The following is a 15,058-nucleotide window of genomic DNA, read 5'->3' as shown; positions in this document are numbered from 1 at the left end:
TGAAATCACAAAATGACAGACACATAGCAGAAATTAAAATACTTCAGCGTCCTTTTTTCCAGCTTTCATCCTAGTTTTGGAAAGATGTGCTTTGACGGAGAGATAAATATAGCTTGGTTAAATTATGGGATGCCGTCTCTTTATAAGACATACAACAAGAGTAAAGGGTGACTGAGTGGATTGTCACAATGAGACAGACAGCTACTGTACGTGTACAAACAGTACAGTCAGAATTAGGTTTGTATTTACACTGATTGTAAAATTAATCCACCGTCATAAAGTAGAAGTCTGTTTCCTGTAAAATATATCTACAATGTGTTGGTAGAGCGGCCGCCCACCGACCTTAGGGTCCCACTCTCCCAACCACATTTCGAGGTCTCCCTGAGCAAGACACTGGACCCCAAAAAACCGCACATCCCATCCCAAGCTGTGCACTGCTGGTCCCAGGCCCGGTAAAATTGGGAAGGGTTGTGTCAGGAAGGGCATCCAGAGGAAAAATGTGCCAAGTCATCAGCAGACAATGATCCACTGTGGGGACCCCCAACTATGGGATAAGCTGTCACTAAATGTAATGTACGTATACACATGGTAATGATAATGATGTCTCAAGGTGTTAAATACTGACGTTTGTTATGTTCTTTGGCGTTGGTACTACTTTTGAATGCCCTTGGAGGGCCACTATTTCACAGCACAGGAAGACTAGTGCCTGCCTCTCCGTCTTGTTACAGTTGATGAAACATCCCAGTTTTGGGTGACCTTACACACAAACACTAGTGGGTTGGTATGAATGAGGTCGGGCTTAAATGTCAGTCGTTTAATTTCAAATTCAATGTCCTGGACTAAAGGGCCAACAATAATAAACCCGTCTTACAGTATATTATCCACTGTATCTATGGTTTCTCACACAGAAATACACATTTTTACATAACACATATCCTAAAAGACAACTTACTACAAACTTAATTTCCAGAAAGGGGTAGACATTGTGTAAATAAATAAAGTTTTCACCTCATAATGCTGTCAAATGTTTTAGTGGGTGACAGGTATCTGGACTGCAGGCAGCTTACCATCTGGACTCTTTTACTACTGAGTCATGCTGTTGTAATATGTGAGAAATGTGGTTTGACATTGTGTTGCCGAGAGAAAAAAAAAAAAGGGGGGGGGGGGGGGGGTCTGGATGGCAGTATATGTTTGTTCAAAGCCTGGTAGAGTTTTAACTTGCAATTCAGTGATTTTCACCACAGAATGATGACTGTTTTATATAGATTTGTTTTGTATAGATTTTTGGCTTTTCTGTCCCTTGTGATTTCTCTGGATTCTCCTAGCTTTTAATGATACAGTATGGTATTGATAAATATTATTCTCACGCCACTGAACACACATGTTTTTGTTGTTCTGAACCAGCTTTGGGATCAGTATGACTATATGTCTTTTTGTCCTTTCCTTGTTTGTGAAAGGCAGCGATCTCTTAACTTTTTGACAATCCTTTTGTCTTAGCCACATTCTAACATACAATCAAACATGATAGTCAACAAAACCTTAATTCAGCTATTTGATGTGTTCTATCTCAAGCACATCGGTGCAACTAATAAAGCCCTTGTTCAGTTGCATTACATGTGCTTAAGACAAAACCTGATTTGCCAATTTGTGCTCTTAAGACGGATTCTATTCAGGGGGTTGAACAATTTAGAGACTGGTGTAGCCATTAAATCTTGCATTTTGTGTTGACTTTGGAGAAACCACTTGCAAAATTAGTTGTGTAAAGCTATTTAAATTGTTCTCGTTTTTTGCATTTGTTTAATGCAAATACCGGAAAATTTGTAAATTTTACCAATACACATATTTTTTAATGAAGGTTGAATCATTTTTGAGTCCAACTGTACGTTCTTCATATACCAATTTTTCTGGAAAGAGTGTTTGTCTATCAGCTTTCATCCAAGTAAAGCTGTGGCTTTATACTGGAAAAGATCTTTTCTTAAATATCAGCTTCTTTCCTGTGACAGATTCGTAATTATCAAAAATTGATGACCTGCAAACTGCTGAAATCAACAAGGTGTCTATTTTCCCTTGATGATGACATTTACTCACGCACAAGTCATTTTAGATGGCTGCCAACTACCATCACCTTCAGTGATTCATTACACCTTTTCCTCATCACAGTAATGGACTTGTGCAGTTTGCTACAGCAGAGAAAGATACAAAGAGATGGGTTGATGATCTGGACTAGATGCATTATTATGAGATATGTTAAATAAAAACTTAATATGTTAATACTACGAATGTTATTGTTAATATTCACTTCTACCAAGTGTGTTAATTCAAGCCAATGTGCTTAGTCAGACATTGTCATTTTCACTTTTGATTGCACTAAATTCACTTTTGATTAAACAGTTAAATATCAATCACTCTTCTTGCTTTCTGCTAGATTGACATACAGTATTATTTATAAGCAGGCATCACTCGATGAGATTCCTGTCTCAATTCGTTTCCAACTGTTAGAAGAAATGTAGATCTTGAACCTTGGCAATGAATTTAACTCAGGTCTCAGCCTTTGCACTTTAAACTTAATTGATTGATGCATTGATTTATAGATGCACAAAAGCAACATTTCAGAAGCACTGACTAAGATGTTTTTCCATTCCAGACAGCATAGCTCCACTAATTAAAGTAGAACGAGCTAAGAAATCCCTGATCTTAGTAACTTGTCATATTGATTGAAAGTGCACAATAAACACTCCAGCTCTTAGTTGATTGCAAATGCTATTCAAGGTTAATTTATATTTCAGCAGCACAAGGTTAAGCTGAGAGGGAGAGGATGCCTGGTAAAGACTGGAAGGAGAACAGGTGTTATTACTTTCAATGTCTGACAATAAATTGTTATGTCTGGCATATACGTGATCAAACTTTAAATGTTTGAAATGTATTTTACTGTCAAAGCTATGCTGAGGATATTAAGCTGGCAAAGAACCTTGAACAGACTGATTTTTCTTCCATCCATATGATTTGTCATGTCCCTTTTGTCATGGCCCATTATAGCTGAGACCTTTCCTAAACAAGACAAAGTTTCGAACCGGGAAAATGCATTTGGGAAAAGTTCATAGTACCATGCTAAATGTCATCTTGGCCATTTTGTTAATGAAAATGTAAATATTCTTCTAATCTTTAGAATATAATCTTGAAACACAAATGAAGACAGGTCATTGAGAACAAGCAGCTACAAAACTGGCACAAATCAAGAGGACTACAGTGCATATGCTATTTCCACTACTCAGTATTCAGCACTTAATGCTGTTACCATGGCACCCCTTCACTTTTAACTGGAAAATTAGCATTTCAATCCACCATCAATCCAACAGATGAGAAGGTACCAATTCTACTGTTTAAGGTGTGAACTGACAAGAACAGAATACAGTATGTCACAAGCAAAGTTGTATAGTTTTACTGTTGTCTACAGTGTATTTTCTAATGAAGATAAAAAAGATTTTAAACTCCAAAGACTAAAAGTGAAATCAACAGAAGACTTTCAAGGACATTCTCAGTGACTGAATTAAGTTAAATATTACATCCAGTTAGTGTGCCATTCCAACAGTATGGTCTGTTTATATAGCAGTTTTAGAACTTTACAGTGTTGCATCTGCTTCATCAATTCGCACACACGGGGGTCACCTAACCCAGACTGCAGCAACGTGAGCTTCAGTGTCTTTAACTGCTCTACCAACTGAGCTAGAGCCATTCCAACTGGCCCAGAGGTGATTGTTACTGGAAAGTAAGGAGATATCAAAGGTAGTTGGTTTGCCAAAATCAATACTTAAATTAGGTAAATTAGGAAAAAACTGGCTCACTCACAAAAATGTGAAAATGGCAAATAAGCTAGTAAGCTGCAGTACATTTTACATTTAAGACGACATTATAGCACAGTGCTATGAAAGGAAATTTCTCTGTGGTAAGAAACAGTTTTTCTAATGAAAGTGAGTCTGCTAAGCCTTCAGAGTTTAGCTCGTCCCACCATAGCGGGACCACTGAACTGAAGAACAGTTCAGTGCAGTTTTCAACCCAATCACTTACGATCTGTAGTTGATCCTGTTACTGTGTTGTATGGAAAGTTTGCCTAAGAAGACTACAGATTCTGTCTTGGAGAGATTGAGTTGATAAGGTGAATAATATTTCCCCACAAGTACATGAAACAAAAGCCAAACGTCTATCAAAGTTTTCCTCATTTCAGGTGTAAATCATTCTCTTTGAATTATGTCATCTTAATGTAACCCATTCTACTATAATAGTTCAATGGGACTTGACTTTAAAATTAGTGCCACCACTTATGTGTAGGGTCGTGAGACATACACAGACAGAAGACCAGTTCAGAGAGACATACACAGACTAACACTCACATGCACATTCACAGCTATGGGCAATTAAAGTCACCAGTTCACTGAACATGCTGTGGTTTGACTGTGGGGGGGAAACTGGAGTACCCAGAGGAAACCCATGGAAGCACGGGGAAAACTCCACACAGAAAGGCGGCAGCTGGTCGGGGACGTGAACCTGAATTATAAAGATAAAATGCTCAGGGGCTGGGTGGAACTTCATGGATGCAAGAATGTGGTTTTGTCACCAAGTAGGACCTTTCACATTATATACTAGCATTAAACTAACTGTAATTGAGTACCGTATAAGACACTGCCAAGTGCAGCTTTACTCATAGCAGTAGATTTTGATTAAAAAACAGTTGGCATTCTACTCTCATGCAGTAGCTACTGTGGCTAAAGAATACTATTCTTTAGTCACAGTAGAATACTAGTCAATAGTAGAATACTATTTGGTCAACACGGAGGGACGTGAAAGTGTATTTTCCATGTGACCACATGGGTACAAAGTGTTACTAGTTCTAATTCAATTTGAATCTAACATTATAACAGGAAAATAAAAAAATTTTAAAAAACAGGCCACATATATTGTTTTTACCAACAAACTAATGCATGCAAGCAAAAGTCGCTATACTAGCAAAGATAAATTACACTGGTTCATTGGTGAGTCATGGTCTGATGTTCTTGCTTTTACCAGACAATCTGATTACCTAAAACACAGTGTTATGATATCACTGTGTGGGGGGCTGCTGAAAATAACCCTGGACAAAAGCTATTTTTGTGGGCATGCTTGAAAACAGAACGAGCACCTTTTTCATTGAGCAGGAAAAAAATTATCACAAGCTCTTTGTTGCTGATGCAGGATATTAGTCTAGATTCAATAAAGGGAGTAGGGTTTAACATTCCCACTAAAGCCAATTAAAAGCAAGAACAATTTAGTTAAAATCAACTTGCTTATTCTTTAAAAAATTAATCACACTAAGTATTTATTAAACTGAATTGTCTAATAATTTCAAGTTACACTAATCAATATCTTTACATTAGGGATGGAAAGAAAGACGGATTGTACTGTGTAAAGGGGTCTCTTGTGTATACACAGAAAAAAATATTAACCAACGCTGCAATTCAGCTCAGCACCACATATTGTTGTAGTGTTAGTGTTTTCAACACATGGTTTTGCCTGAACTGCTCAACTTTATGCCCATGTCAGTCTGCTCACTATAGTCTGCCACTTTCATTAGTTCAGTGTACAGATCCAATGTTTTGTCATTTCTGGGTATTACTAACAGTCCAGGAAGCCAACTGATTAGCTCTAGTCCTTGCACAAACCAGGTGGTGAATCAATAACAATATTCTGACTTTTTTTGTGAAATGGTTTCGTCAAATAGAAAACATCTACTTCTTGTTCACTTCTACTTCAATCACGCATCAAACAATGAATCTCCCACTCTGCTGAGCCATTTTGCCTCCCATCATATTCGGGGCTGTGTGTGCAGACCCAATGCATAGTCCCGTTCTGTTGTCTCGGCTGCACAGTAACGAGTAGATTATAATAGACAGACCCGTGACTCTGAAAGAAAGTCTCTGTCTGTTTCAGTGGCAGGCTGGCCTGTTGCCTGGTTACTGCTCACCGATGTGTGTAAGCCCTATACAGTAATTACACAGGTATCATAGTACTGCTGCTGGAAAGCCACAAGGCGCTGTCTCCCACTCGCCCCCCACCCCAACCCTATCAGCAAGATAAGAAGGGCTGAGTAATTTGATTTGAACTCATAGTTGTTAGAAGCTTCTTTATCTCTTTAAAGGCCAAATGTTAAAACAACTGAAAAGTCACAACAAGAGAAATTTGAAACTGATGAAGAACATATTTGTGTTTGAAGCTCAGCACTAATGGAGTCAAAATTATAGGATGTATTCCAGCTGGAAGGAGCCATACAACATTCTCAAAGGCTTGTAAACATAAAAGAGTGGGCCTGCAATGGCAATATATTAGATGTTGTGTATGTGTGTAGTTCCCATTAGTACCCTTGACATTATACAAACTGGCTCTCATTATCCTTGTTGTCCTATCTCTTTGAATGGCTGCTTGCTCTGTTCTAGAAAATGTGCTGGTTGGTAACAGGGAGGAACGTGCTTAGATGTACAATCAGCTAGTGACTCAGGTTTCTCAGACACACACCCTGCTTTTTTTCCCCCCTCTCTCCGTCTACATCTTCATCTCATCTGACCTATCAGTTCTTCTCTCAGCACTTCCCTTCCTGACTGTTTCTCCTTCTCCTCCATTTTGACTGTTTTTTTTATTTCATCCGTGTCCTGTCTTAAGTGAAGCTTTCTATCAGACCATCATCAGTTAAGGGTGATCAAGGGTGTCATCACAAGATGCCATGGCAGGATGGATCGCTTACACACATGCTGTGAGCTGCAGTTTGTGTTCACTAGAGCAGCACCATGCCTTGTCCTTGTTCAGGTATTCCTTTGGAAACACACAACACAAACCTTCCACCCTCTTCAAGCCATGAGTGACTAGCTGTGTGGAAGTGATAATGCGTTGTACTTCCTTTTAAAATTTGGTAAACAATCTGTGGCAATTTTAATGTCAAAACTGACTGCAGGAAGACGCCCATATGAAACAATCATAAATGCATTTGATTGCTGATGTTAACCAACTGCATGTGGGAAGGATTGTTTTTCACAGAGACAATAATTGGTCCTAAATCATATCAAAGAGCAGCTGGAGGGACTAATTATTTTTAAATGAGCAAAGTTATCTTTTCTACTTGTATTTTAGTGGTTCCAAATCTATAAAGTGTACACCAGCACTGTTTGCAGACAATAGCTGTATGCCAACATTTTTAAGTCACTTGATTGTATGATCATGTTTAAGTTAACCATTTTAATAAGACAGAACATTATCATCTTGGACCGTTCTCGTAGACTACTATAGAAACTATGTCCATTCCTACATCATCTAAGCAACTTAAACCATAAAGGCCAGGGTGGACGAAAACTCTAACCCAGCGGTCAGGGGAGGTCACCAGTCTCTCTCAGGGCTGACACAGAGAGACAGAAACCCATTCACACTCACATTTCCACATATAGGCAATTTAGGAGTTACCAATTAATCAGAACTGGATATCTTTGAAATGTGTGAGGAACTTGGAGTACCTAGAGGAAACGGTTGGAGAAGCCATGCAAAATTTACAAGCATTAATTTTTAGCTGTGAGCTTTTAAGGCTAACCACCACGCCATGCGCACATTTTGAGTCTATGAGTGATCTTAATTTTAACATTTACCTTGCTCAGTAAGGCCTGTAGGGTCTCAGATGTAAAACTTTTTTTTTGTAGAGGTTTTTTGTATTTCTCTAAGCACTGCACAGTCTGACCTTGGGATGAATGTAGTGAGATGTCCAACTGTCTTGAATGCTGATTATGTTCAGCTAATATTTGACAGACAAGTTTCATAGATTGAAAACAACTATGATGGTTTTGGTCTACAGCTTTTAGACAGAAGATTCTCCTGGCAACCCTTCTAAGCAAAACGCACTAGTTTAGTCTTCTAATTGAGCTTTCATCGATTTTAACATTTTAAATGCTCAGTAAGGCCTGTAGGGTCTGAGATGTAGCACTCGTGTTTTTTTGTATTTCTCTAAGCACTGCACAGTCTGACCTTGGGGTGAATGTAGTGAGACTCTCAACTGTTTTGAATGCTTCCATTTCTGAATAATCTCTTATTATTTCAGAACACTGAACTCCAAATTGTTTGGAAATGGCTCTAGAACCCTTTCCAGATTGATGTGCAGCAGCAATTACTTCCCTCTGTCTTTCCCTCGCTGCATTTTGTTAACACACACCTGAATGCTCCAGACCAGCACACTGCCTACACTTCTGCTTGTGTGGAGGTCTGGGTCATAAAGTGATGATTAGCAGCACCTTGCTGCGACTTCCCTTCTTAAATCCCAAATGTGTTTTTCTATTTGGCTTCATTTTAGTTTAATAAATAAATCGGATGGTGAAAAAACGTATACATTGTCGTTCATCAGAGGTTGTATTTGTCTAATTCTAAGACCTGTTATGATCGCATGATTTTTAGTATGTTTTTATAATAAAACAGGGGGTACTAACTTTTGCACATGGATCTACACTTGACTCCCCTGTTTCCAGCTCTCATAATAATCTAATGCCTCATGACACTACCTTTAAGAACACTTGGGAGCTTCGGGCCCCCTCCCGATTCCTTCACATGTAGATTTACCGTGGAGTCTAACCAAACTTAAACTTAAATTTAGAAAGGGACAGGTTTGGCGATGAAATTTGGGCAACAAATTTACAAAGTGCAGGACTGTCAAGCCATAGACCCAATATTGATTTCTGAGTGCTGTGTCTTGTTAGGTACAGGCAAAAAAACACTAATGTTATTGTTAGAGAAAGACAGTGCATGTGTTTAAAAGTAATAAGACATGTTTTTTGTAAAATTAATGTTACATTTGCCTGTATTAAATCAGCCCACAATCTTCCTCTGACCCTAAACAGATGCTGTAACAACCTAAACACAACCATTAAATGCTTTAATAATGCTATAGCCAGACAGACTGTATACTGTACTGCAGGATCAGATTTTTCAGTAGAAAACAAAACCGGATATTTTAATGCAAGATCAGATATTTAGATATTGTATGTTCTTTGATAAAAATTTTATTTATGTTCAGTATCAACATATTGTGAGCCCAGCCTCACAGAATTAAACTACAAGTAGGGTATAACTTTTGCATTCAAAAACTCTCATGCAGTGGGTACTTTTGCGAAGTCAGCCAAGATACTGTATAATGCAACAACACTCCAATCAAGTAAAAAGCTTTGGGCTGCGATCAATACAGCACAAGACTCTTATCAGACCTGTGGGTCTAACAGTGGAGCCTGCTGACTGTTGTTCCTAAGACTTCCATAGAGTCTAAAACTAAATTATAGCTAGTTTTATGGCTAATTCACCTAGTTGTTCCTATTAATAACTGGTGTTCTCTTTGACTTTGCATGTAGTCAACAGTCAATACTACTGTCCCACAAAATAATGAAAGTATGTATTTGCAGGTAGGGATATCTGGGACAGATACATATCTGCAAGTCAGGGCTTTAAACCTGGTGTACTTTGTGAGCCAGAGTGAAACTAAAGCAATAAACCCATATCTTACAAAAAGAAGGTCTGATTAAACACAAGGTTATCCTGACCTGACCTATCCTGTGAAACAAGAAAAAAAATTACACACACTGAACTACTTTTCCATGGACTGGAGAGTTTAACATTAAGCACTGTTTGTGCAGACTACACATTCAATCATAGACAGCCAATCAATATGACCCAGTTTCTGCCTCAGCATCAGCAGAGACCAGTCATATAGTGAGGTACATTAGGGTTTATAGAGTGTTTATAGAGTGCAATCTGAGACAATAACTACTTAGTTGAAGAAAAAAAAACAAAAAACTGTGTTTTCTCTACTGTATCATCCACGGCCTCACTATTTTTCTGTTTCTACTTTTATTGGACAATGACATGAGTAAGTAAACGTGAGTGTGTTAGTGTGTTGGTGTTAGTGTGTTTGTGCTGTCTTCTTGGAACACAGACAAGAAGGAGGAGGCGAATGCTAAAATTAATCGAGATGGACTAAAGAGAGTGGGAATCTGGATGGAAATACTGGATTTAACACATACACAAAAGCCCAAACAAAGCTAGGCTGGCAAGAATACAGACAGTTCCAAAATATTTATGCAAATACACTCATGCACAGAAAACTCCCTCACTCCCACCATTCTCTGTCTCTCTTTATAACTCACTGATCTATGTGAATCTAATTTGGACTTTGGCTCCATCTAGTGAGCAAAGCTCTTCAACAGACCATCATCCACAGGGGCATGAATGAAGATGTACAAAGGGCTGTAACTCCATCTTTAACAAAAAGGTCCTTTGCAAGTATAAAACAGCCACATGGGTGTTTCTGTTCATGTTGCCTATCATACTGGATTTCTTTCCCATTAATGTCAGTTAGAAAAAGGATGCCAGCCTGACTCAATTCAAAGCAAATTTAGAGTTTGATGCCTGCACACAAAAATTGTGACAGAGGCTTATTTACCAGTGAGTTACATCACCTTTCATACATTTGCAATAGGAGACAGAAGAGGCTGCAGGCAGAACACAGTGTGTGTCTTCAAAATCACGCTGTTGAAGCAGAATGAGGTCTGGCATTGTCTTGCTAACATATCCACTGACTTCCGTGGAAAAGAGGTCGCAATGATGAAAGGATATATCTCACTACAACCCCAATATACACCTCTACAACAATATTGGCAACATATATGCAAAGTACTTGCATATGTGTGACTTGTCTGACCACAGAGCATATTTTTCACTGTTTTTCAGTCCATCTTACTGAGCTTAGACTCAAAGAACTCAGTGGTGTTTCAGCCAAGAACTGATGAATGTCTTTCTTTTTGTTGAACAGATTTTCAGCATACATTTTTGGAATGCACTAATGGACCGTGTGTGACAAAGGTTTTCCAAAATGGTCTTGAGCCCATGTGGTTATAAAGTAAGTATCACAGTAACATGACAGTTTATCATCCTGCCTAAGGGCTTGAATGCCAAGTCTATCAATGTCATTCAACATCGGTTTCACCCTTGGCATTTTTTGGAACTGATATTTGCAAGGAGTCCCCAAATTATGTTGTGTAGATGGTGAAAAACCCGAAATATTCACCCCCTTGTGAACATCTTTACTTGTAAAGACTGAGCCCTGGTGGATGTTTGTGGATGCTCATCATCCCTGCACCTGTTACCAATTACCTGCTAGTTTTGGAACTGAACAGTGTTGCAGTGTTACAGATTTTTGTTTTTACTGTTTCTAGAAATATGTTTTGTATATTCCCACTATACACTGCAGTTTGGTGAACTACTGCATCATAGGCAGGGGTTGGTAATGTGAATAGAAAAGAGAAAATATCATCCTCAATCATGGCATTAAAAAGAGGGTTATGATATGTAGATTAAGACCCCCAGCCGGTATTCTCTCCTTTTGCCACAACGAATTAGACAATATAATGTTACAGTTAAAATGATTAATGATTTCTTATACTTGTACACATCTGTTTTAGCACAATTTCCATTAATTAGTATTAATACAACTTGCACAGTACACAGCCTAAGTCAGTAAACATTCAGGATGTAACAGCTCTGAGAATTTTTTTTTAAAAAAGCTAACAGCAGAATCTTTCTTGTAGTTTCCTTTATCATTTTATATAGTATTCAGAAATTGAACGCACCATCATCTTTGATCATCTTTTGGCAGTTGTCACCAACCCATCGTAAGTTCTAATAGAGTTCATGCAACACTCTGCATTTTTACTGGACGATGACATGAACACGGCTGAAGATTTATTTAGTTATTAAAAAAAAAAAAACAACTATAACAATCCTTCAGGGTTGTGTTAGGGTTAGTGTGTTGAGAGATAGATGAAGTCTTGTTTTTGTTTGTGGTCAAAATGGCTTACTGTTCTATAAGTGCGTGTGTATATGAATTACCTCAATAGCCACTATCCACAGTATGAGTTGCGTCTCTGAGTCGGGAAAGTAAGCCTTGACTTGTGGAGACATGCCAATAAGTGCGCAGTTGGTCACAACAGCTATCACACTCATCGCCTCAAAGGCAAGCTGGATACAGAAACAGAGGGACAGGAGTACTCAGTTTGTTTGGAACACAGTTTTGCTAGCACGGCACAGTGAAGAGCAAGTGATATCTTGTTACAAATTAACAGCAAGGTGCAGATTAGGAAACGTACAATAAAAATAAGACTAACAACATTTTGTCCCAAGGAAGATATTTTCATAGATGGCGAACTCGGATGACATTTCAAATGGATGTAAGCAGTGCTGACTAGAAAGGACATAGTGCGTCATCTTTTGGCCTTAAAGAAGAGTCAATAATGTTTAACATCTGATGTGTTTAGTTTCTAAATTACTAAAAGTAACAGTAATTTCCCCCTTTTGTTTCCGGGAAACATCTCACCTGCCAGACTCCGATGTCTCCTGCTGGGTCAGAGAAGGGTCGTTTGAACACGTGACACATTTTGAAGGCATCAGAGTAAACCTCAGTAATGTTATTCAGCACCACCAGTACAGCAGCCAGAGGGTAGACGCATGAGAAGAGACTGACGTAACCAAACAGCAGAAACAGCTCCAGGTAGTCATCAAATGTACCCTGAGAGGGAGGGAGGGGGGCCAAGAAAGAGTCTGTAGATTTACACAGAGCCACCAACGGAGACCTAATATTAAAACCAAAACTAAAAGTAAAAAAGCAACTTTTGACCCTACCAAGTATGTGCTCATGTCGGCTTCTAGTCGGACCTGCTCAACCAGAGGAAGCTCTTTGTCTTCAAGAGTTTTTCTCTTCTGGACTTTGCGGATCATCTTCTTGTTTCGTCTCCTTTGCAGCCAGTAGGGCAGGAAGGCCTCCATGAACTGGTTCAAGATCTGACTGGTGATCAAGAGCGTGGCCAGGCTCTTTACACAGACACAGAAAAACACAAACAAGAGAGACCAGGTGGAGTGAAACGAGATGGGGTGAAAAGGAAGATGGAAACAATAGGTAAGAGTGGTAATGGGATGGAAAAGAAAAAAAAAAAGAGTTAATATACTCTTAAAACAACAAAACCAAAAAGCCACAGAGGAAAAGAAAGAGAAAATGGAACAAAAACTAAAGAAAACAAGTACATACAAGAAAAGAGAAGTAAAAAGAAGAAAACAAAACAAGAAAGAATGAGGAAGGATGCTTGTTAAAAAGGTGAAGAGATTGGCTTACCTGTCTAAGCAGGGCCATGTCCTGCATAATAAAGGCGATGTAGAACAGCGAGGCGAAACAGTTGAAGAAGTTGAACTAAAGAGAAAAGAGTCAGCAATAATAATACTTAAAAAAAAAGACTGCACTCTCAACGCTGAAATGTTGTGGAAAACAAACGTTTGTACTCACTACTAATACTTTAAGAACCAGGTGATTCTGATATGAAGACTCCAGCCTGTGATTTTCTAAACACACATAAGGGAAAAATATATGAAGCATACCAATAACACAGGTCTCTGAATGTGTATAGCTGCCACCATGAGAAAAAAATAAAATTGCTCAATGCTCAAAGATACTTTGAGCACTTTGATACTTGTCACTTGCACATTTTTTATGGTATACTTTGCTCGGAAATGCAGAGTTGCAGCATGTGGGGCCTTTTGGAATAAAACATTTCATCTAGTCGAGTGATGTGTCTTTGTTAGCTTTTGAACAAAAGTGGAGGACACAAATCAACATTGAATTAGACAGGGGAACACGGATACTGGAGGATTTATTGCAGGTTGAAACTGTCAGTCAGTTTGTGATGTCACAGCAGGTGTTTTGCTTCTATTAGCTATTGTATGTCTCACATTTGTATAACCTTGCCAGGGTGGGACAACCTTACATTGTATGTCGACTCCTTTTTTCACTGATCACATTATTTAGACCAATCTGAAAGCTTGCAATGTCACTGAACACATACTTAAAAACACACAATGAATCTCTGAATGAGTCTATTGTCCAAACCCTAACAGGTTATACAAAACTTAAACAAGGCGTGAGAGGGTAACCGTCTAAACATGTCTCTATAATACTGAAAAGAAGGGTCCGGAGCAAAAATTACACTGATTACCTCAGGTATTAAAATCTTTTTTTAAGAGTTAACTATCTCTTAGTTTTGCATACTGTTTGTGTTGCTGTGTTTATCACTTTCTTAAAATGAGTCAACTCGAGAGGGCAAACACTAGAATAACATCCATACAAAACACACTTCAACTAAGATGGAGTCCCTCAAAGACAAAACAAGACAGTTCTTTTTACAAGTGTGCTAAAGCCAGGAAAACCATCACTGTTAAAGAAAAGTGATAAAAGCAATAGTTGTGATTGAGCATTAATATAATTGAGCATTTCTGCTTCATAATTTGGTTAAATTATGAATTTATGTCCTTATCTGATTGGATGTGTGAAATCTTTACAGCTTTAGATTTCAAACTACAGTACAGTAACAACTCACCCCAATCTGTGAGGAACTCAGCAGCATATCTGTAGATGAGGTTCAAAGCCTCTATGACGACAGCATAGATAATACTGGGGATGAACAACAGTATCCCTGTCCAGAATGTTGGCTCTTCATCGTGGACTGACAGTGCCCAGAACTCCATTTGAAAGTAGACCATCATGACATAGAGGGATCCATAGAGGCAGAGCAGGACAAAGGGCAGGGAAACAAAGTAAATCCGCAGTTGCCTCTTGACATTGGGGTAGAGAGGCTCCTCACGGCCTGTCACAGGGTTGAACCCAAGGACACCATGGAAACCAGGCCGGGGTTCTTCAAAGGCCTTCTTCCTGCTCAGCGTGCCCCAGCAATAGGCTAGTGAGGCACTGCACCGCTTCCAAAACTAGTGAACAAAAGGTTCAGCCAATCACTTATCTTTCATTATCTTATGTTATTCATTTAAACTACAACATAATTTGCTCAGGTCATTCATTTGCTTGCATTTCCACTTCATTCAGTACAATTTCTTTAACTGTTCATTCTCTTCTTAAAAATTGTATTTTTAACATAAGTCACAGCGGCTCTGGTTTATAAAGAATTAAAAACTACTCTGC

At 38.6% G+C, this 15,058-nt stretch overlaps 1 protein-coding gene across 2 annotated transcripts in view; it reads right to left on the bottom strand.

The window, feature by feature from the left end:
• ano10a (anoctamin 10a) overlaps positions 1–15,058 on the bottom strand; it is a 34,194-nt gene that overhangs the window by 9,223 nt on the left and 9,913 nt on the right. For both annotated transcript variants that reach the window (XM_067511846.1, XM_067511847.1), the window contains exons 7-12: positions 14,463–14,847; positions 13,376–13,431; positions 13,208–13,282; positions 12,721–12,909; positions 12,416–12,607; positions 11,932–12,060 (exon numbers count right to left, since the gene is read on the bottom strand). In XM_067511846.1, coding sequence (XP_067367947.1) covers positions 11,932–12,060; positions 12,416–12,607; positions 12,721–12,909; positions 13,208–13,282; positions 13,376–13,431; positions 14,463–14,847 — 1,026 coding nt within the window. The remainder of the gene's footprint in view (positions 1–11,931; positions 12,061–12,415; positions 12,608–12,720; positions 12,910–13,207; positions 13,283–13,375; positions 13,432–14,462; positions 14,848–15,058) is intronic.

This window comes from Channa argus, chromosome 7, assembly GCF_033026475.1.
Source record: "Channa argus isolate prfri chromosome 7, Channa argus male v1.0, whole genome shotgun sequence".
Classification (NCBI taxonomy): Eukaryota; Metazoa; Chordata; class Actinopteri; order Anabantiformes; family Channidae; genus Channa; species Channa argus.
This window is presented reverse-complemented; position numbering and strand designations above follow the sequence as displayed.